Source organism: Stegostoma tigrinum, chromosome 4, assembly GCF_030684315.1.
Source record: "Stegostoma tigrinum isolate sSteTig4 chromosome 4, sSteTig4.hap1, whole genome shotgun sequence".
Classification (NCBI taxonomy): Eukaryota; Metazoa; Chordata; class Chondrichthyes; order Orectolobiformes; family Stegostomatidae; genus Stegostoma; species Stegostoma tigrinum.
This window is the reverse complement of record NC_081357.1, coordinates 34,347,926-34,370,764: the sequence shown is the minus strand read 5'-3', so window position 1 is coordinate 34,370,764 and position 22,839 is coordinate 34,347,926. Positions and strand designations below refer to the sequence as shown.

General features: G+C 42.6%; 1 protein-coding gene across 3 annotated transcripts in view; it reads right to left on the bottom strand.

The window, feature by feature from the left end:
- sim1a (SIM bHLH transcription factor 1a) overlaps positions 1-22,482 on the bottom strand; it is a 74,922-nt gene extending 52,440 nt beyond the window's left edge. The window contains exons 1-6 of one of the 3 annotated variants that reach the window (XM_048531980.2): positions 22,388-22,482; positions 15,200-15,886; positions 5,150-5,232; positions 3,267-3,356; positions 1,219-1,327; positions 979-1,064 (exon numbers count right to left, since the gene is read on the bottom strand). In XM_048531980.2, the coding sequence (XP_048387937.1) occupies positions 979-1,064; positions 1,219-1,327; positions 3,267-3,356; positions 5,150-5,232; positions 15,200-15,374 (543 nt within the window). In that variant the 5' untranslated portion in view covers positions 15,375-15,886; positions 22,388-22,482. Of the gene's footprint in view, positions 1-978; positions 1,065-1,218; positions 1,328-3,266; positions 3,357-5,149; positions 5,233-15,199; positions 15,887-16,267; positions 16,634-19,172; positions 19,528-22,387 lie in introns of those variants that run through there. The other 2 variants (XM_048531979.2, XM_048531977.2) reach the window with 2 other exon arrangements.
- Between the last annotated feature and the right edge of the window lie 357 nt (positions 22,483-22,839).

Genomic DNA, 22,839 nt, shown 5'->3' with positions numbered 1-22,839 from the left:
AAGAATTTTGTGGTATATTTTTGCTCCCTTCATTAATCCTCTTCCAATTCTTTCACACCCAGTTAATGTATGCCATCATTTATTTCCAACCAGGGCAGATACTCTTTAAGGTTCCCCATGAGCTCCAAGTTAATGCAGCTCTGAGCGGCAATGAGATATGCTTCCATTAAGAAAACACAAGTTGAGTCATTTTTGTTCCCAATGTAACACCAATATCTGTCAACTTAACTACTATCTGGAAAAACCACCAGAAATATTGCATAGTGGATGAGAGTGCTGGACTCAATTGCAATGGAGCTCTATTTTCTTAGGAAGGAACAAAGCATTTTTTTTAAAGATTTGACAGTAGAAAATAACAATGCATGTGAAATCCTTCAATATGCATCCTGAAATTACTGAATGCATGGGGTTTGCTGATATGAATTTGTGGAAATTGTGAATACAAATCCCACCATGATAACTTCTTCAATAAATGCACTGAAAAACATTACCTTGAAAACTGTTGCATTGTCATTGAAATCCCAGTTAGTTAATTTGTATCTATCAAGGAAAGGAACCTGCCAACCATACTTGGTCTGGCCTGCATATTGCTTGAGCCCTACACTACATTGCCCTGGGGCAAGTTGTAATGGGTGGTAAAAGTGGCTTCTAGCATCACCCATATCCTACACACAATTAAGAACAAATTTCCCCAAATAAAATGAGACCACATCGCTACAATTATTTTTCTACGGTCTACTTCCCAAATATGTGAATATAGTTTTCTATTTTGTTAGCCCTTTGGTTTCAAACAAACAAATACTATAAACATTTCTCTACATATGTGTCACCATTATGATATTGGGCACAAAATAAAACATTATTCTCAAATGTAATGTTGAATATGTCTTCTTTTTAATTGCTTACAAGTAAATAAAACAAGTAAAAGAAAAGAAACACAGTTCTAATGTGACCACATATGAAATGAGCAGAACTCACCTTGTAACCACCACAGGTTAAACCAGCATTCCTCTTTGCCAAGACACATTTCATCCTCACAAAGAAGGACCGTTCAATTTCATATTCTGTTAAAATACACCATAAGAGTTTACAATAGTATTGTGGTAGCAGACTGGTGGGAATTGCATGGAGAAGAGTTGAGGGGTTATAGGGGGATAAGCCTCCAGAAATGAAAAACATGAGCACAAGTATGAATGTATGAGAATAGATTCAGTGTACCTTGAACAAAATGAGAGTGGTAGGGCTGGTGAGCTGTTAGAACTGCAGTCATTTCATCATGATCAGCAGGGTGGATGTACTCATAAATACTGTTTCCAGTCAGCTCCACCTGTTAACATTATGAACACTTTTAAACAGTCCTTGAAAATGGTTTCGTAATAAAATAGATGTATCATACGTGTATTCAATTGTACATTTCCAAATGGAAATCATACACTTCTATACTGCATCCAATAAATTTAAGCAATCTAAAGAAATCACTTCAAATGTACTTATTTTGCACTCTTTTTAAGCTTGTTTGCATCCATGAATATTAATTAGCTATGGCCTTTTACAGATTCTTTATGCCTTGATATTTTTTGCCAAGTTTTTGTAACAGCCAAAAGAGGAAGTAGGGAAACTTCAAAAATTTAAATCAAAACAAAAACATCGGAAAAGCTAGGTCTGATTGTGCATTTGTACATTCTCCTCAGATCTCACATAAATTTACATATTTCAAATATTGCAGACAAAAACTGCTAGTGATTTTAAAGTCCATGATTTGTAATCAAGATACAAGAAAGTGGATCTTACAACTTTCTCAGGGGTGACTGGCAATGGGCAATAAATAATGGGCAGTGATGCCCACATTCCAAGAAAGTTTTTTTTCAAATCAACATGTTAAAAGTGTTTTCCATACATATTGATATTGATCCTTCCAGGCTTATGGGCATCCCCATTGCTGAACTCTATGATATTAGCCCTGAGTATTCACAAACAATTTACTACTCATTTGCCACATTATTATAACATTGTCATCTTATTAATGATTGTCAGCAACATTATGGAAACAATGCGGTGGGCACAATTGATGAGGCCACAGCTTCAGTCTTCTAAATGTCATGTCAGTCTGTTTTCAAAAATGACTCTAGTTGTAAATAAGAATTGTAATTGTTCAGCAAAACAAGATACTTATTTGTCCAATTATACAGTTAGAAGAATTGGTTTGATGTTGGTTACTCATTTAAGCTTCACGAAATCTAAAAAACTGTTATTTTGTTACTACACCAATGTCATTAGTGCAGTAAGTGAATCCTGAAGTGTTAAATGACTGACCATTCATTTATGATCTGCAAATATTTTGTTAGCCTCTGTGTATTCTATCCTGGTCAAAGTTTCATCTGTTTTGCAATTAATGCATTGTTTTGCAATTACAAAATAGCACTGGATCTGAAAAGGCTTGAATTGGAATTTATATTTTAGATAACGGATAGGCATATAATTGTCTTGATGTAACATACTGTAGATGTATTACTTGGGAACACATGACTGTAATTTTTTTTAAGAATGAATATGTAGAACTGAGCATTTTTTGCATTTTTGTATTGGATTTTAAATATATAACAAATTTAGAACACAATTCAAACACAGAACTACTAAACAGTGGATCCTGTCGATAATCCTACAGATTATGGCCTTATGGTCTTCTGGTTTTATTAACGCACACTACCTCACACAAAATCTGATGTGGCAATCTTACATTTGATTTGCTCAGCTTTAATGAAGGCAACGAGAAAGGCAACCAAAATGTTACAGTGGAATATGTTTGTTTCACAGTTTGCTTTATCCTGAGCATATTTTTGTGAGCTTTGTTAGTCTTGTCTGCCATTGTATTTTTTCAAATGAATCTGATGTTGAACGAAAGCAAAGAAGCAGCGAGATTGGATATTGCGCCAGCAGGGCCTGACATCGATGTGGGTCAGTCCTCGCTGCATCAATTGAAAACCAACAATCTCTACGAATGATTCTGAATGATGTGAGTTCACAGCAGAAGTGATCATCTGAGAAATTCATCATGATTCCGGTGTAAATAGGGGCCGGCGATTGAATTTAAATAGAGATCTTCCGCCACATATGTTAAATATCTAAACGAATCTTTTCTGGAAAAAAAAAGCTGCTTAATGTGAGCGAGTTTGTCGATATTATTAGGTGAAGCCAGGTGGCTTCACATTTGCACGTACATATTCAAGCCATCGAAGAGAAATGGAGGGAGAGATGTCCTGACCTACCTGTGACAGTCCCAAATGAACTGACGCCGTCTCCGAGATGTACATAATTTTCCCATCCGGGGCCAACACGAAAATAAAGCCGTCCAGGGTCTGCAGGTCCAGAAACAACCACACAAATGCATCACTGGCTGAGCGTGTTGGCTCCATTCTAAACAATATTCCGTTCAGTTTGATTTCCGCGAGACATATTCTGCCCTTTCTTTGCCTGTGGATTCCCGAGACAGCGGCAATCGGTACTTTGCGGTGGCAACGCGCCGCGCCCCCATCTTGTAATTAGTTACGGGGCACATGAAAGAAGTGATTTACCGAACCGCGAAACTGAACGCACTCTGGCTTGTTGGTGAAACGTTCAGAAAGATTGCTTGAACTTTAGCCAGATATTTAACCTCAAAACAGAACGCGGGGGAACAATCCAGTTATAAAATATACAGCACTTGTCTTCTAACAGAGCGTTTGGTTTTCTCTTGTTCACACTGTATGTCAAATATTTCTCATCCACGTCAGAAATGTTGTATATTTTACACTATGAATCGAATGCATGTGGTGGCAGCTTATACGTGCATCCGGCTTTGTTTCTTTTCACTATAACTGAATGTTGTGTGTATCTCTTTAAAACTCCACGCGTTATTCGGATACAAGTAACGGAGACAACTGTTTTATTCTGCAAATCATTGGCTTTTCCGGCTCCGAATTGGAAAGGGCCACAGCCATCCTTGCGATATCACAGGCATCGCAACAGCGTGGGATCAATTCCCAGCTGAGGTTAACATTCTCCACCTTTCCCGTCGTCTAATGTGTGGTGACCCTCGGGTTAAATTCACCACCAGTCTTCTTTTCTCTCCGTCTCTCTAATGAAAGAGCCGCCCTTTGATCTGGTAAGACCACAGCAACTTTCGCCTGTGTGTGTAACTGTGTTTGCACTTCCTTGGAGTCAGTCACACAGCATGGAAACAGACCCTTCGGTCCAACCAGTCCATGCCGACTACGTTCCCAAACTGAACTGGTCCCACCTGCCTGCGGTTGGCCCATATCCTTCCAAACCTTTCTTATTCATGTACTTGTCCAAATGTCTTTTAAACATTGTAACTGTACCTGCGATCCACCACTTCCTCTGGCAGTTCATTCCACACACGAACCACTCTCTGTGTAAAAAAAGTTGCCCCTGGTCCTTTTTTAAATGTTTCTCCTTTCACCTTAAAAATATGCCCCTGAGTTTTGAATTCCCCCACCTTAGGGAAAAGATCATTGTCATTTACCTTATGGGAAAAAAGCATTAACAAGTTATTGTTCGTATTTTTTTTAAAAATTAAGTTATTTACTACAATTATTAAGTGGAAACTGGTGGTCGTTTGACAGTAGCTTTTGAATGCACTGTTCAATATTCTGCACATTAGCGGGTCACAGCGAATCAAACCCCTAACTTGCATCAAAAATATTCGTTTAAAGCCAAATTTGCACTAAACATATTCCAGTAGCAACAAATTACGATGGCGGTAGTTCCTTCTCCCGTTGAGATTTGCTTTTTTAATGTTAAAGAGGCAGAAAGGACTTTCTTTCTGGGCGCTGGCTGGAACCTGGGCCGCTCGGAAACTTTGGGGGTGGGGTGGGGGGTGGCGTTGGCGTGGATCGCCTTCTAACATGGAATTGACAATTCAAAATTGATCATCATCCGAGAGCAGGGGTCTGGGACGTGGCGCTAACGTGCGGCCTTGGCCTACACTGATATCTGACTGCTCGGTGTTAAAGTTAACTTATTTAGTAGAGTCCCCATCTGGGTGCCACAGACGTTTGCAGTCCTGGAAATAGATGACACACACACACTCATACAAATACTGCCTGTCATACACATGACGCTTTCTGCAAGGGACAATGTTTTCGTTTACCTGCAACAGGTGGGACCCCAATTCTCGGCTGACGTTATCCAAGTGGCCAGTGCGACTGGTCTGGCCCCAGGCTTCTCCCAGACCTGCAGGGGGAAACGGAGAACAGTAAGAAACTGCACCACGCACGGCTTAAAGTTGACAAGGCCGGCAGCTCCTAGCAGTTGCACATTGAAATACGCCGGAGCGGATCACGGGCGAGATTTGTCTCTGAATAATTTTTGCCGCTTTATTTCAGGGTCGTTGGGAAAACACTTTTTTGTGTTGTTGTTGGGGTGTGAGGTGGCGGGGAGGAGCCTGAGGCAGAGTCTCTGAGCTGTAATGTTTTATTGTACATTTCCGAATAATCAGTTCGTTGGGATTACACGAATGTGGGGAAATGATTAGATGCTTAAACAAAGATACGGCAAAACCAGTGTAACCATGTGCATGGGCTCAGCGTAATGTGGCGTCAGTTTTCCAAATAATAATTGGCAAGCCGTAATTGTGTTTAATATTTAACGTAACTGTATAAAATTGGGATTAGTGGACATCCTAAGTGCATGTCTAGAGCTCAGTGATATTTGAATAAATATTTGCTGTTTTTATATTGACAGCGATCCCTTTTATTATATTTCATTCGTGTTTGACGAGGGTTATCGAGGTCGAATGTAAAGAAGCCCCCACTCGCTGCGACACACGGGAAAGCAGTGCGTGAATCTTCATTCACCATCAGAATCAGGACTCACAAATACATTACTCTCATTTATCGAAGGAAAACATTCAAACAGAGCTCGGCATTTCTTAACTGGCGCGCCTTTTTTTTCTCTCACTGATCTCTGGCGTTTTACTGTGACAAACAGTCGGCCACACATTGCGGCAGAACTAACCACTGGGGAGCAGAGGTTGGATGGGGGGGGGAGGTCCCTGATGGATTGGGAGGGGGCTTGCCTATTACAGACTCATATCTTTACCAGACACCCACATTAAATTGGACGGTGCTACAGCGCCTATTGAATTAGCTCCACACAGCAATAGATGGTGCGAGCAATTGCAGACAGAAAGTGTCCAGTGTCAGAACAGGTGTCGTTTGCCCTCAAAACAGCCCTGCTCGGGATTTCTGGATGCTGGGTTTCTGTATTACAACAGAGCAGAAGGAGAGAGAAATCGTCGAGATTCTTTAACCTGAACTAAAATATTGAGCGGGGACAATACCAGGGCGTCTCCTCCATCGAGTTAACCTGTGAAGAACGGGGAAATGAATCGATATTAACGTCCTATTTTTTAAAAAAAGCTCGTCCCTGTTTTTTTTGTAAACACGCTACGGTACAAGTGTATGAACAAAGTGGAGCTATTTTTTAACCGCCTTGCATACATTTTAGTCAGAATTCAATCGGTCGATAAAATTCAAACTGATAGACCGTAAGCAGGCAGCAATCGAAAGCGGTTTTGAAATGTCCATCTGAACTCGGAATTAAAGAATGCGCCGTTTAGTTCCTCATTCTGTGCGCATTATGGTTTCATTTATTCTGTTCATTCAATTCATTTGGTGATCCGAAACCTCGTTCTGTGGGATTAATCCTCACACGCGAAGGTTAGGTGTGCGCACACAGTATTCGCCAGGGATTATTTAATCATTTTCATGAAAAAAACCAAACTCCTGCATCAGCATCACCAGACCTCCTCCTCCCCCCGCCACGCCAAATCCCGAACCCCGTTCTCTTTGCTGAAGACGCGAAGTTCTGCAGATTTGGGGCCATTCCCTCGGTAACCCTGTCCCCCGACCACATTGCTTTGTTCACAAGGCGACTCCGCTTACCCTCTCCCCATGCACCCACTCCCCACCGACCGACAACCCTCAGCGCTTTGTCGTCAACTAAAACCAGGCGGGAAGGAGGTGGGGGCACTCGGTGTGTTTGTTTCGCCTGCCGTTGTAAATACAATTTCCCTTCCGAATGTGTTGGCCTTTCAGGTGAAAATAAAGCATCGAAGGGGTTCAGTCCCCAATCCCGCCTCGGAAACGGCTGGCACTGCCCCCATGAGTCCCCATCTTTCGGGATCTTCGGCAGGGTCATAGTTTTGGTGGGGAAATCTTGCGAAGCGACGCGGTGTGAACGCACATCGTGAACAAACGAAATACAACTCTCCAAGTTATATTCGGCGGTCGCAAGACAGGATTCTACCTTTCTCCGCCCAGCCTGGTGCAGTGCAAATTGAACAGGAGATTCCAGTAAATACTTTTATTGTTGCTAGCCCCGCACAGAGCCTGCATTGCAGACTTCTGTCTACGAAAGCACACCGATAACACCCACTCCTGAGGGACCACACGGTACCCGTTCCTGGTGCATCACTCTGCCTAGAGAGTTACACAACGTTGATCCTGGCTGGGTTTCGGTTTAGAGCGTGATGAGTTGGGACAGTTTACAGGGGCGGCTCAGCAAACAACTTGCACGAAAATGTGAGAAATCCAAGACGGGGTCGTTCTCTTCTTGTGTCTGAATCCCTCCGTGCCCTGTGTCCGAGATAGGTCAGTGAGCAACAGTCGTAAACAACTACATTTAGGGACATGTGCGTCCCTGGAAACACTGAAATATTTTAAATCAACGCCCAATGTGTCGAGAAAGTCAAGACTTCGACACCATCCTACACCACCGCCACCCCCCTCCTGCCCAGAGTCTACGAAAGTATATGTTTTACAAACGGTGCGCTACTTAGGTAAATGGCGGGGGCGTTTTATCATTTTGCTATGGTTGGGCACTCTCACAACGTGATCCAAGCGCGCAGAAGTTATTTTGCAGAGTAAAATAGACTGTTACGAATGCGAAATGTTTAAAGGTTTCGATTCAAACATCAATTTGAACGCTATATTTTTAAAGCGCCGCTCTTAAATGTGCTTCATTACAAAGCATGAGTGAAAAGGGAGTGTTATTCAACCCGTCCCACCCCTTTATTTGGAGTAAGGCGAGTCAACCTGAGATCTCGTTTAGAGATCAACTTTAAAGAGTGTGGCTGGCTTTTCGATGACAGTGGGAGGTCGCTTGTCGTTTGTAGACTCTGACTACTTTTCTTCTTGACAACCGCCCAGTAAGTTCCAGTGTCCCAGAACACTGAGACGACGGCGCCTAGGAATTGTTCGGGACAAATAATCCAATGTAAATCATTCCCTAAACAGATGGACGTCCAGCGAACCTCTAGTGAGGAGTTAGTCTAGAGACTAAAAAAGATGTGATTTTTGCACTTGACCTACCGCCGAGAAGCGGCACGTCCATTAGCATCGAGAGACAGAGACACAGAGAGAGAGAGAGCTTTATTTTCTAGCGTTAGAATGGAATCAGGACTTGAGGTGGGGGGGGGGGAGAGGGTGATGGACGCAAGTCTTGCGAATTTAAGAGGCCTGAAATGAAACAAGGTGCTTTTGTGCTTTAGTACATATAGCTGCAGCTTTTGGGAGGCGAAGGATTTTCCCAGCTCCAAGAGGCTATCAGGCATGCAAAGATGGATAAGCTCCTTATATAATTCCTCGACCTCCTCCAAATTAGCCTTTCCGCGCTAAAAGACTTGATTTAATAAAGAAAAAAGAACGTTGCAAAGTTATTGTATAGGTAAAGGTGACATTAAGCTGCAGGGAGCTGGTGGCTAACATGACTCTGAGGTCAAGTGAAACCTCAAAGCGGACACACAGACCCGGGGGAAGGGTCTCGGTTATGGGAGGTGGTGGAGGGGATTGAGAGAAAAGTTTCTGAGAAACACCTCGACGGCGGCACCGAAGCAATATGAGAGGACTACTTCCATTGAAATGCACCCTGACCTGGATTATCACAATGGACTGGACGCTTGTGTTTGGTAATTTCCTGAAAATGAGATTTCGATTCATAAAACAAGAAACCAATTAGTAACCAAATGAAGCGAAGTTGATCCAGTAAAATGGAGCGAATCCCAGGGGTGCCATTTAAGGAAGTTCTTGGCGCGTCACACAATGGTTTCTAATCAGCCTGCAGCTCGTTTCACTCTCCAGCTGAGCTTTCCGCTATCAAACTAAAAAAGTAGAGCAACCGATCCAAGTTTTCCAGGCTGAATCTCTAATTCCACATCTATGGCTTTGCAAATCTTATTTGAAGCGGGAGTTAAAAAGAATTTAGCATCTACAGACCCCTAAGTAATAATATACATTATTCGGGCTTATTAAAGGAACAGGAATCTATTCGGTGACATTTTAAGAAGTTGATTTTCAGAATTTGGACGGGACAAGTAATAACCTTAAATAATTGTGTGGTAATTGAGTATTTGTTAAAGTGTCTCCTATATTGTACTTTGTTTCCAGTGAACGTGGGGGAGATTAATATTGGACCTAGGAGACCTGTTAACACCACAGTTCCTAAAGTAATTTCATTTTCTCCTTGCTCCTTATACAAAGTCCCCGTCGTTGGATTGCTTGGCAATAAAATAAAATTCACCATCGTTACTTTTAACCGTGTCGCGATGCACACTGCGCATGAAAGCCGTTAAAGATCTAACATGATTTAACGCGATTGTGACGACTGATCCTGACTACGCCGTTAACTCAACATCATTTTGCCTCTGGATCGCCCTCATTCTATAATCTTCCGAGATGGATATCCCCGCATGCTGCTCTCTTGTCAGGGTAATTCGAAGTATTATCTTGTATAAGAATTGAGTGTTTTGGATTACAGTTAGTTCCTCCACCTTTATTGGAGAAAAACCAGGTAATTAAAAAGAGATTAGCAGGTATCAAATACACTCCCTCGGCCTATACCTGGAATCAGGGCAAATAATTGTAACAAATTAAATTTGCATAGCTCTTGTGAACAATACAAGAGAATGCTTCAACGTCGTAGATTTCTTCCGCGGAGAAGCTGTATTTAGGACTTGGCTACACCAGCTCACGGAAGACTTCGGTCCCCCGCTTGTCGTTGTTCTTCTTTCTGATAGCAGCCAGTTTGCCACTGGTTGTCAGGCTGCAGGAGCACAGCGACATTCCAACAGGGTAAACCTGGCGCAGGTGGGCCAAGCTTATCAGCCCGCCCGCTCGATGGATCCTTGCGACACACCTCAACCCTCAATGCGGGCAAGTCCGACATTAACTTGCACACAAACATCCGCCCGCAAGGGCCATGAAGAACGGGAGGCAGTTCACGGACCGGGCAATAAAACTTCTACTTAAAACTACATATACTGAGATGCACACCAATATGTAGCACTCCGCTCCTTCCTCCAGACACACATAATTCAATTACATCAACTGTCACAGGTTAAGAACGTAACAGTTACCGACAAGAAAAATAAAACCGCTCTTTGCAATTTTCTTTTAAAAATAAAGAACGAAAAATTGTATTTTGTAAATGTGCATAGAATCGGATGCGGCATAATTTGAGCTTTGGGAATGCGATATCTCAGCTGAGGCTACCGTTTTTATACAATCTGTGTGTCTGGGCCCATGTAGGGAGCAGGGATTCTCGGGCCGAATTGTTCTAACTGTATTTATGAAGCGCGTTTGTCCTGATGGATGTAAATCACGAACCCGGCTAATGGATTTGTGTATTTGCACCAGCTTGTCCTGAGTTTGTTCTACCTGTGTGTGCGTCTGTGGGACTTATCGGTGTGTGCGAGCCAGTGTGTGATGGCATCTGAAGCCGAAGTGTCCAGTCTTTGACCGAGTGAGGCCCAAGGCTCATGGATTCTGAGCTTCTCGGCCCAGCTGCCAGAGGCTTCGGGAAGGTTTGAGATTTGCAATGGAATCTGATATGTATACAGCAATGAGGGGGGGGGGGGGGAATCCTGGGGAGAGAACCTGCTCCCTCTCACCCTCACTCTTCACGTTTCTTTTTCTCCCTTTAAAAAAAAGCCGAAACTCCTACTTTCTGAAGAGCTATTCTCAATGGATTCGGCAGACTCTGGTTATTCCCGGATCTAGGTTCTATCCAGCAATCGCCAAGGCGATGTTTACAGCTGGCTTCCTCATTTGAGGCATTAACAAACGCCAGGAAGTTTGGCACAGTGTTTATTGTTTTTAAAGTCGCTAAGAATTTACGTGGCGTATTTCTCCGAAATTGTCGTGTACAATTTTGCCAAATGGAGGTCCGTTGTAACGCAGGTTGTAATAACCGGTCGCTTTGCAAAACAAAAAAAATTGACACCTATCCCCAGAAAATCAAAACAGCCTCAGCCTCGGATTATGTTCCACTCTAAACCCTCAAGGAAAGGTGGCACGGCGAGTTCAGCCCAGTGGCCTCACTGTGTTCCTAGCTCAGAGGTGACCATAGCTGTGGGACCTACTGTCAGCAATTAGCTTGGGGACTGATACACGTCCGAGCTCTGCGAAATCTCAAAGCGATCAGTGACCCTACGGGGGTCGGCAAAAGCGAAGGATTAAAATCTAAAACAGGGTACTGTCTGAGGTGAGAGGTTGCGGGGTTTCTCATTAACTACAACTAATAGGGTAACACTTGACTTCGTGAAGTGGTGGGGGTCCGGAGGGGGGCGTTTGGAGATCGGTCTCCCAGCAAGGTCCGTGACCCCCTCTTCCTCCCAATACACATACACACACATTTGCAAATCTAATGTTTCCCTGATTTTCAGTTGGCGTACAGCTTGTCATTCCCCCTTAGTAATTGGAAAACACGAAAATATTTTGCATTTTTCGAATTTTAAATGGCTGCGAACGAGGGAGCGTCGCTGTCACAGAGGCTGTGACTGAGTCGTTCGGCTGCTAAAGTGAGAAATGCTCTGCAGAGCTACAAGTGTTGGTCTAAGATCCACACGTAAAAACTTGCAGGCCATGGCGAGACGAAGAGAAAATGGCAGCGTTATTTTAGAGCGTTCTTCGTCTTTCAAAAACCACTGACAGCCTGTTATGAAGCGGGATTGCTCCGGGTTTATTGTCTGTTTGTTTTGTGCGCGAGATCAGTGATTTCCAGCGCTGTCGGGATCAAATTGACATATTAAGCTACAATGTTACAGCCATTTTGGTGTATAGACCGTCATTCTTCACAGGCAACATTCCCTTTAACGCTGAGTAAATTTGATGCAAATCGAAAATTGGTCTTAAGCATAATCTCCTGCTCCCTTGGGATTCCCAGCTTCAGCACAAACGGCCTGACTGCCGGACTCAAAGAGGTATTAATTCAAAGCGCCGGTGACAGTAAACATTGAGCAGAGAGAACGCTCCCGTCACTTTAATCGACGTGGACATAGCTTTATGCGAAGCAACAAAACCACCAATTTCTTTAAATATTTCATACAAACATGCTCTTATCCGCGGTTGTCAAGGATTTACCTTGGCTTAAGTCATTACACTTGATTTCTAACAACTAATTTCTCAACACTGCACTTCACTGGTCACAATTTAGAAGCGAATTTGTGCAGAAAATAGTTGCAAGTGTTTTAAAATGGTGCATGCAAAAGATGTGGATTTGAAACACATTCCTTCTCTCTCCTAGTGAAAGCAATGTTCTCTGAGCACGAGTTTTAACAGCAGCCTTCAGAATGAAACTGTATCCGAGGTGCGTAGGGGATCGAGAAAGCAAACCAACCACAGCGGCCTAATATTGGCACTGGAGACAACTGTCCCAGAGTCTCTCTCTTTGGTTACTCGTCTTCTTCAGCGAGTCGGAAGGAAATTGTTCATCTTCTGCCGTTTCTCTAATACCTGACGCGCCCGTTGCACAAAGGTGCGACGATGCATTAAAAGGGGATAATCGAACATGATGACAGCCCGCGCCACCGCTTTTCAGAATGGCTGGCACTTTATCAGGCTGGCAACCAGAGTTTCAGTTGCAAAACTCTCGCGGTTCTTGGCACTTTGACCATTTCAAGAGGCGGGTTCACTCGGGCTTAAATACGAATTCATGCTTACAGATCCATTCAAATATAAACGATTTACCTTGAGACAACACAAGGAAACAACCTCATCCGGAATTATTGATCGGATTTTGGATTATGTATGCACAACATGCTGATGGATTATTGGCGTTATAGGCACTATTAATAACAGTGGCAGCGAGCTTTTAAATATCAGTTGGAAAGCGGGGCGGCAGGAGGAGGGCTAGGTGGAGAGGGGGGTTTGTAGCGCAGGTCCGTGTACGATTTTAAGCTGAGTTGGTGGGAAACACACCTTGTTATATCTCATCTCGTTATAGTGACAATTCTAGGTCTCAGAGAACTCCCATTCGGAATGTTCCACGAAATGACTTAGTTTGTTTCTTAAATTGGATTTACAGGAGCATAATTAAAACGGGGCTCTAGGGAGGGTATTGCCAGAATTTACTTTTGAGGGGATACACTATTGGAGAAAAATAATGACCACGACACTCAGCCTATGCTCTCGCTATCTTAAACTGGTTACGTTTGAAGTATGGGGAGATAATTCTTATCCTTTTGTGACCCCAGATTGTGTGCGGTACGTGGCAAAAAGGGATGGACGAGATGAATTTGTGTGCGTGCTGTATGTGTCAAACCGCTGTTGCTGGGGTGCACTTTGTCCCGGTTTCCCTGGGGGTTTTGAAACGTTTTTTTCGAGCGAGTTGCTGATGAGCAGATCTGTTCCCCTCTCTCTCTGAAACCCTATAGATTAGCAATCACCTTGCGAAGAGGGCCATATGCTTCGTTTGATCAAACACCGCGTCAGATATGCACAAACATAATAGACAAGACTCTCCTGAAAGCACGCTGAAGAGTAGCCCATTGGGGATGGCAAATCACCACGGAGTTGGGGGGGCGGGGGGAGAGGGAGATTCGCGGACATTTTAGGTTTTTTGATGTAGAGTATACAGGATATAAATAAACCAAATGATTAGACAACGTTTTGTGGTTACTGCCGGAAGAAATGCGTGCAAACAAGAAAGCAATCAATGCCAATAGACAACTGGTCGACACTTTTGGACATAACATGCGCAAAACGGAAACCAAAATTTTAATTGAGTTAAGCTCTCAATGTCAACACTTTCAAATCTCACGATTTACTGGATTATCCCAAATGTGAGCTGCAAAGAAGACGCTCAGAAAAGTCAACAGTAACGATGTGGAGACACGTCGTCTGAGCCACAACATTAGTGCATAAATCACACGCGCAGGAAACTTATAAATACGAGTTAGTGTGGCGTTAGCTTCACATTTCACTTGATTCATTCCTGCCAAGAAGAGTATCGTGTGAATGCACCTTCACTACAGCAAGAACTTAAGTCTCGTCGTTGTATACTCCCGTCAGAAATATCGCTTTCTTCCTCTAAATATGTTGTTATAGAATGCTAATGTTTTTCTTTCAAGTGTGCTGCATCAGTCATTCCCTTGTCGCTGAGTTTAAACCACGCAGCCAATATTTCTCATACGTTGTCAGTGAAGTGATTTTTTCTGCCGAGTACCGGGTAAACTGTTGCTTTGTTATTTTTTAATAGCAACATGTTCGCATTCCTCATTTTGTACTGATCGGACTTCAACTACCGTCATAAACTTTTATAAAATAAATAGATACTTTCAGTGAGGCACCTACACGCGATTTGCAAAACGTTCCTCTAAGCTCGTTAACAAAAGAAAAATAAGTCCGACATATTGGGACCGTGAATAGTAAATATACATGAGTAATTCCCATTAAACATCGAATGATTATAATATTTACTTGTTATAAGTCTGTGAATCCGATTAATGCTATATTTGGTCTCTATTAAATATGGAATATTTAAAATAGAAAGGCATGATTGCAAATAAAACTAAACATGACCTCAAAGGAAATTGATGTATTTGCCAGACTAAACGTATCTATGATTTCCCTCAATGCTGCACTGCTATATGATAGCAAAGATTTGATACTTATATTCGATCACATGAAAACAATGCCAATCATAATTTCAGAACTTTGAAGGCCGGTTATTGCCCAAATGACATTTCTGCACATGGTATGCATTGCACCCACGGTGCTTAGTTTTAAAGTTGAAGTCGGTGGCAGTTTCTCTCACAACCGCGTGTGTTCTGTGCAGGTTTAACTGAGACCATCATTCCTCCGTACTACAGCGTGGTAATCGGGCCGACAACAATTTTGAGAAATTGAATAGTGTTACCTACCTTCAGGGAAAACCACTCTCATTTTTAAATAGCTGGTTGTCAGTCTTATGATAGAGGCTTTGTCGAGCTGGGAGGTTATTGCAGATGGCAGCGGTAGTAATTTGGCCAGTTCGTAAAACTCGCTGTTTTCCTTCTCCCGTCTAGTCCGGGCAGCATTTTTAGACTTTTCCTTCATTTCGTTTTCTGTTCCCTCTTCTTACAGCGTGGCTGCCATAGGTTCATTCCCCCAAGAAAATAAACGGTTGTGGTTTTAACACCACGTGTGAAAACCAGCATATATGTCGAAATTAACTGTTTTTGAAGGTTGGGGAGTAACTCCCCCGTTTTCAACTGAACTAAATATGGCAATATTAAGGAGGAAAACGTAAACGTCGATATATTCACGAGAAGCCAAAAACTCTTATTAAAATCAATGCCAAGAGGAAGCCGTGGTTTCTTTTCTGCGTATAAGTGTGAGATTTTGACAGCACTCCAAAGCAGATCAGAACTCTCGCAGGCGGCTTGGCATTACCGCGTCTGTGGGTGCACCGTGCCAAGGGCTCTCTGCTGTGATTTTGTACCTGGAGGGGAACTGTTTTCGTAGGGAGCGAGCCATAATCCAACCAAGTTTCAGTCCCAAAGTTCCCTTTCTCACGGCAGATGCAATCGCCAGTGCTTCAAGCTTTCATACCAGCAAATGGCATGTGTCTAGAGGAAGGCAGAAAGAGACAAGCATTAGAAGGGGAATAAAAACCAAGCACTATGTTTCAATTCAGAACGACAGCAGAAAACGAAATGTTCACTGTGCTGTACCGTGTGCTGAAACTGCAACAGATTGTTAACGACAGCATTACTATTGGATTGGCAACTCACTTACAAGTATCGAATGGACGAAATGTTAATACTAACTAACATCTTGTGCTTTTGGCTGGTTTGATTTCATGATTGGAATCTCCAAATTAGCCGTAATTTTACTTGTACTATTCTGTATATTTTGCATTAAATGGAATGTTATTTACTATATACTTGAGTTTCTTTCCCCACAAATCACTTATTATGACAGTATTATTTTGGCCTTATGTTGCTCACCTTAGGTGTCTTATTAAAAGCCAAGTTACATTTTATATGGGATGGAAGTGGAATGGGGGTGAAGGAAATTTGGTGCAATCTTCAGGAAATACTCAGAAATTAGCCAAGGGGTAACGAAATATCCTCAGCTGGTCGAGTTTTAGGTCGTTCTCTCCTAGCTCCCAACCTCCCTCCCCGCTTCTTCCTCCTACTCCTCCTCCTCTGTCTGTGTGGCGGGCCGCCACCGCCCCTACAGCTGCTGACACGACCGCTGCCCGCCGGGTGTGAGGTGCAGATTCCTCCCGGCGCTGAACTTTGGCTGCCTGGCGAGCAGTGTATGCAGCGCGCCTCGCCGCCGCCGCCGCTGCTTCAGTCTTTTCCCAGCCCGGCCCCACAGGCGCTTCCCGCCGCCGTCCCGCCCAACCTGTCAATCAACCGCCTTCAGCCCGACTCCGATTGGCTGGTCCGCCCGCGGACGGGTCACGCGCCCCGTCGCTGCCGCCTGCGCGAGGCGAGGAGGTGAGGGGGAGAGGATGACCTCTGACCTCTTTCCCCATCCCTCCCCTGCCAAACTTGTCAAAGGAGGCGGTAAGGAAGGAAACCGATAGCTGTTATTCGGGTGCAGCCAAGATTGGTAAACGCTTAAAACGAGTCGGAACGGTGCAGGATGACAGAGAAATGCAGAGTTCACGTTGCATGCACGCATAATATGGCAAAGTACTTTAAATGTGATCATCATCATACAAACATTTGGAGTTCATTGAATATCGGCATTGTCGAAGACAGGAAATATTAAACATATTTAATAATCGCAATGCATAGAGGGAGGAAATCACATGTCTATTTCAAAGCGGTTGTGCCGCAAAATCATAAAGTGCATACACAGCAATGGAAATGTAATAAATATTACAACTTTAAAAATTGGAGTTGTACTGTGACCTCAGAACTAAACTTACCTTTACATGAAGCAATAAATGGTGAAATATGGAAAGCAAATCGTGTTACTAAGAAGTTGAACATCATTGCATTGTGCTCTACATTTACGGAAGAGTATAAATGAGCCACAACTTCGGTTAACGAAGAGCGGGGTGACACAGTTAAATAAAACTCGTTGCCGATGTCTTTATGCTGTACTGCTATAAAATGTATTATATTGAGTCTCCTACTTTGCATACGTGTAAGTGTATAATTGTTAAACATCCTAAAGTCAAGGTGTTACATTAAAAAAAACCATAATTAAAAATTGTCACAATTGTAATCTGGGTACGAGTTATAACTTTTACAGTACGATGGCAAAGGACCTCTTACATTATTAAGTTAGTAAAATAATTAGCTCATCATTCTAATCAGTTTGATAACTATTTATAGTACATTCTGTCAGGAAATCATACAAAGATGGACACAAAGTATAGCTGTTCACTGCGTTCAGTGTAATTAACTCGCATCACTCTGAACTTTAAACTTTTCAAACCAGACAGGGAATAATGCAGCCTAGCATCAGTTATCAGTCAATTAGATTGTAGAGAGAAGGTGCTTCAAGCTTTGTTGCACGTATTTTTAAACATGGATTCAATGCTTGAGTGAATGTGAAAATAAGCTCCACAAACAGATGCAAAGAAGACGTTTTGTGCCCGACAGTCTTGGCACACATAGAGCTGTTAATCCTTTACTCTGTATTTCACATTCGCCTATGCCTTAATTTCATAGATTTTCTTTTTATTGGAAAGTTGGAAATAGACAAATGTTCCTGGCACAATGTAGCTTAAAGGTGATACTAAATATGTCCTTAATGTGACCTCATCTAGTGAATTTTAATTATGCCTTAGTGGTTTTTAATAACGCTTCACAATTAGACAATGAAGTGTGTAATAATGTAATGTGTAAAACAACTATTTTTAAAGATGAATCTGTACAGCAGCCGCAGCAACAACGTTCAATATCCCAGTACTTTCTACAACTGATTTTAGTTTGAATTGACATCCATATTTAATTGAAATACAATGTTCTTCCCACGAACTCTTAATGAGTGTAACAAGCGAGTAATTGAATTTGCTTTTGAACCCTTTATAAAGCTATTTTCTTAACTCCTTTTAATAGCATCACTGTTCGTCGTAGCACTAATCGTTAATTATGATATTAGTTGGATCTCTTGCCGAGTTAAGTATAATGTTTTTCCTCTCGTTATTGTTCCAAGCGGCAAGATTTGCAGAAGCCTGTCGGTGTGAGACTGGAAAAGCACAGCAGGTCAGACCCTCACAACTACACACTCTGGCTTCCAGCATCCGCAGTCCTTATCGTCTCCAAGATTTACAGAAGTATCTGCATGCACAAAACATTGCATATTCCCCACAACGAAGTGGCATCCTTACCCAGGTTAACATTGATATTAACTTGCAGTATGAAATTGACTACGTGAGAGACACGGTAACAATTATATGACATTATTTATTGTACTGACACACACGCAGAAACGTACTTAGAAGCCAATGTTAGTTGAAATTACTACGATCTTGCTTGCAAATACATCAGTGTAATAGCGAAACTTGCCTGTTTTTTTTGAATGAGTAAATAAGCCTTGCAGGTTTATTTGTAAACTTTGCTACTCTTTAATCCCCCATTTAGATCCTTTATAGAAGATCCATCGCGCATGAGCCCGTCGTAGTTTTACTTCCCTTGTTCAATGCATACTTTAATGAATTAACTCCCAATTGAAGAATTCCGAATCTGTATCAATGACTCTATTACTAATAATCACCAAAGGCAGTTGAGAAAGAATGTGTGAATAGGCAGGCGGACTATAATAGTGGATGTGATATTCTCAAAGCTCACTCTATTAAAATGGCACACGCCCCGACAAGAAAGATCCTGCAACTTTGTGAATCACTGCCGCAATATTATTTCACAGGCGTGAGCAGATCATTCTTACAAGTGATGACGGCGAATGGTTGGGAATCGAATCTTTTCACTCGTTTTTCAACACCAAAAAGTCTGTTGAGAGCCAACTGTGAAATTTTAAAAATGCAAGTGACATGCGTTCTGTAGTTTTCCACAATGCTTTTGTACTTCGCACCGAGTACAGCGTTAAGGTTAATGGCAGAGGAAGGTCTCTGTTAAACCTTGGATTTCGGGAGCGGGGAGCAATGATGTAGCCGGAAGCAGTTTACATATATTATCCACCGGTCTGCATTGGCATTTGTCGTAAAATGCAAAATAAACTATATGAACACCACTTGCTTTCCTAAATCTTTGATTTCTTCTTTTTAAAAAAACGATTTAATGGATGAAATTGGCCGGACGATCGAATGGGTATGAAATGGGGATTCCCATAGGTTCGGCCGAGCAGTCGATCTAGTGTTTTCCGCCGAGTCTTTCAAATATTTCATGCGCGGCCCTTAAAGCGAGAGTTTCGCCATTCTTTGTTGACGGAATTCTCCAGCCGGCGCTTTAGTAATGCACCTCCCACTTACAAGAGTAGCTGCCGGCTGCTGTAAAGAAAATGTTTTATAAGCGGTGAGGACATTCAAAACAAAATGTCAATTTTGCTCGTAAATGTCAAACGCCCTGTGAATCCAATTCATCCCGCAGCCAGTCAAGCGTTGCAGCTGAGCGACCAGGGAGGCAAAAGACATTTAGTCACCACCCAGGGATTACAAGGTTACAATGAGCTGCTAATTTGTGGGTGGATTTCTTAAAACAAGCTAATGCCTTATGCAGAAACCAACAGGTTTCTCGTCCAAGTGAACCTTGATCTTGTATGAATTAAGCAGAAACCTGCTGAAGTGGAATGCGGAGCTAACATGGAGCTGGCCATGAAGGGATAACGATCAGTGTGACTGGGCCCAGGCATTGACTTTACACTCGGTTACCGCGAGGCCTCGACTGGCTGCGCTGCCATTGCACACCAACTCCCACTGGAAGACTTGCTTCCTAGCCTTCCACAACATGCCGATTTGGGGTGTCCAAAGTATTCCGTGCCATGAAATGGTGCCACTTACTTAAAATGGGAAAACTGAGTTTTTGTCATTACTTTTAACAGGTCACGATGACGTTGACACGGTGCTCTGTTCTTGCTGGACCTTGTCATGCTTTAGTTTAATTTCTGCAACCTCATCCAAATACTAAACATGTCTATTAATTAGTCACAATTGCGAGACTAAAATGCACCCGAATCGGAATACAGCAAACGAGGATAACAAAGTGTGAAGCTGGATGAACACAGCAGGCCAAGCAGCATCTCAGGAGCACAAAAGCTGACGTTTCGGGCCGAGACCCTTCATCAGAGAGTTGCGCTCCTGAGATGCTCCTTGTCCTGCTGTGTTCATCCAGCTCCACACTTTGTTATCTTGGATTCTACAGCATCTGCAGTTCCCATTATCACTCTTCTACAGCAAACGAGGACCGTTTTATAAATGTTAACCCTGCCTTTTCACTTTCTGACTCTCAGGATGATTCCAAAGAGTTCGAGTTAAACACTTGTTAAAACGTTTATCGTTACCGTCTTTTGTAGGAGGAGCAAGCTATTACGGGGCAAGGAATTGAAACAGATCCGTACAGTTGAAGAGTAAATTGCATACTGCTGTATTCTCAGGCAGCCCAATGCATCAGCCTCCAATGCACCATCACAGGCTCAAACTCTTCAATGCGTTCAAACGTTGTCTTCGTTAATCTGAACATAAGCAAACCGAGGAACAATTTAACCCTACAATAACAGTTGTGTAAGATTAGTTTTATCTCTGTAATATTCACCATGTTGCATCACGATTACATTGAACTTTACAGTTTAGATTGCACAGCAGGAAAAATCGGGATTGATGCATTTTAAGCACATTTTGTTTTTTTTTTAAATCCACTCTCAATTCCTTTCACTTGGGAGAAGACATTCTTCCCCGCATTACAAGCTAAAGTGTGGTTTGGACGGAGAGTTCGCTGATGGAGATTTTCCATATGAAGTACAAACTCGCCTTTGTATAGAACGCGTTTTGCATTTCTAGGCGCAGAGTGCTCTCACACAGATCCCGCAGAATTGTTTGACCCAAGTGATTTGGATTTACTTGGTAGAATTTCTTGCACAAAGTCTTACAATCCAGTTTAACCTTGGACAATAATTAACCGTTAGTCTGAAGCTTTAATGCGGCAAAATATGCTTGCAGTAAATCATTATTTATTTGGTCTTTTTGACTGACAGATTAACTGCAGTACAAACACTGCTGCGAATCCTGGCGGTGTATTAATTAAGCGCAATAGTTATGAAGTACTTTCTGATTCTTTTTTCAGTTGGTTATCATTTTTCAATGAATGTATTATTAATATGTATCAATTTTAACGTTTAAGCATGTCCTGCGCATCGATACCCATGCTAAGCGGCCTTCCTTTATTACTGAAACAAAAACCGAAATTACCGAAGAAACTCAGAGCTGAAAAGGGGACAGTGGACTCTGAATGTTGAGATTGCTTTCTCTCCATAGATGCTGCCAGACCTGCTGAGTTTCTCTAGAGATTTCTAGCATCCGTAGTTCTTTATTTTGACATTACTCCATTTTTGTCAATCGATACGCATACACGTTCTAAATCAATAAGAAAAAAAAGAGATGCCTAACGATCCAATGGGTAAATGTCTCGTTTGCTACTTTTATCACTCACATTTCCTATTCCAACTCTGGTCTGTGCTACGTCAACTGGAATTACTCTGGATGTCGCCAGTGGATCACTGTCTCTGGACAAGGTTTCTGAGCGAGGCACCGCCACTGCCCCCAGTCCGTGTACACCAGCTGAAGTGGCATAGAGCCTGGTACAGTGGGAAGGGTACATGTTGTATTTGTCCCGATGTCAGCCGCGCAGTTGTCGAGGCATTGACACCATGGACAAAAGAAACAATTGTCAGCTTGGCACCAACTCCTGACTGCTACCCAATGAGCTCATTAAGAAGTACTTTCTAAGTCAGTGTTACCGACCGCACCGGGGTGACGATGGCCAACAAAACGATCCTGTTCAGGTTCGCGGACGGCCTAACGCCTGCAATATCATTGGTCATTGTCCATAAGGGAGAAGAGGCCTCGCCCTGCAGTAGAAAGTGTGAGCGAGAAATGCTTATGTACAACAATAGAAGGAGGCAGTTCTGCATGAACTAGTTGGGAAAGTTACCAGATAGTGGGACTGTTGTGGCCCACAGGCTTGCGGTACACGCAACCAGAATCTCCACCATATAGTTATTCTGTACATTATCAGTCCAGGTATCAACGAACTCTGATAAAGAGTCATCTAGACTTGAAATGTGTGCTTGCTCTCTCTCCTTGGAAGCCGCCTGACCCGCTGTGATTTCCGGCATTTTTTGTTTTCAGTACAGATTCCCGCATCTGCAGTAATTTGCTCTTATCAACGAACCGCGTCATTAAATGTACATCGAAACCGAAAGCTGAATAAATGTTTCATAGGCGTTCAAAGAGAAGCGCGTTAGAGTAAAGGGATGTGTAGGTTTGTTCATGTGTGAACAGAGCAAGGCTTTATTGGAGGCCCGAATGCTTGTTCACGCTCAGAATCTGCCTAGTCCAGGAAGATTAAGAATTAATGGGGAAAAAAGAACCGCTCTGGAACCC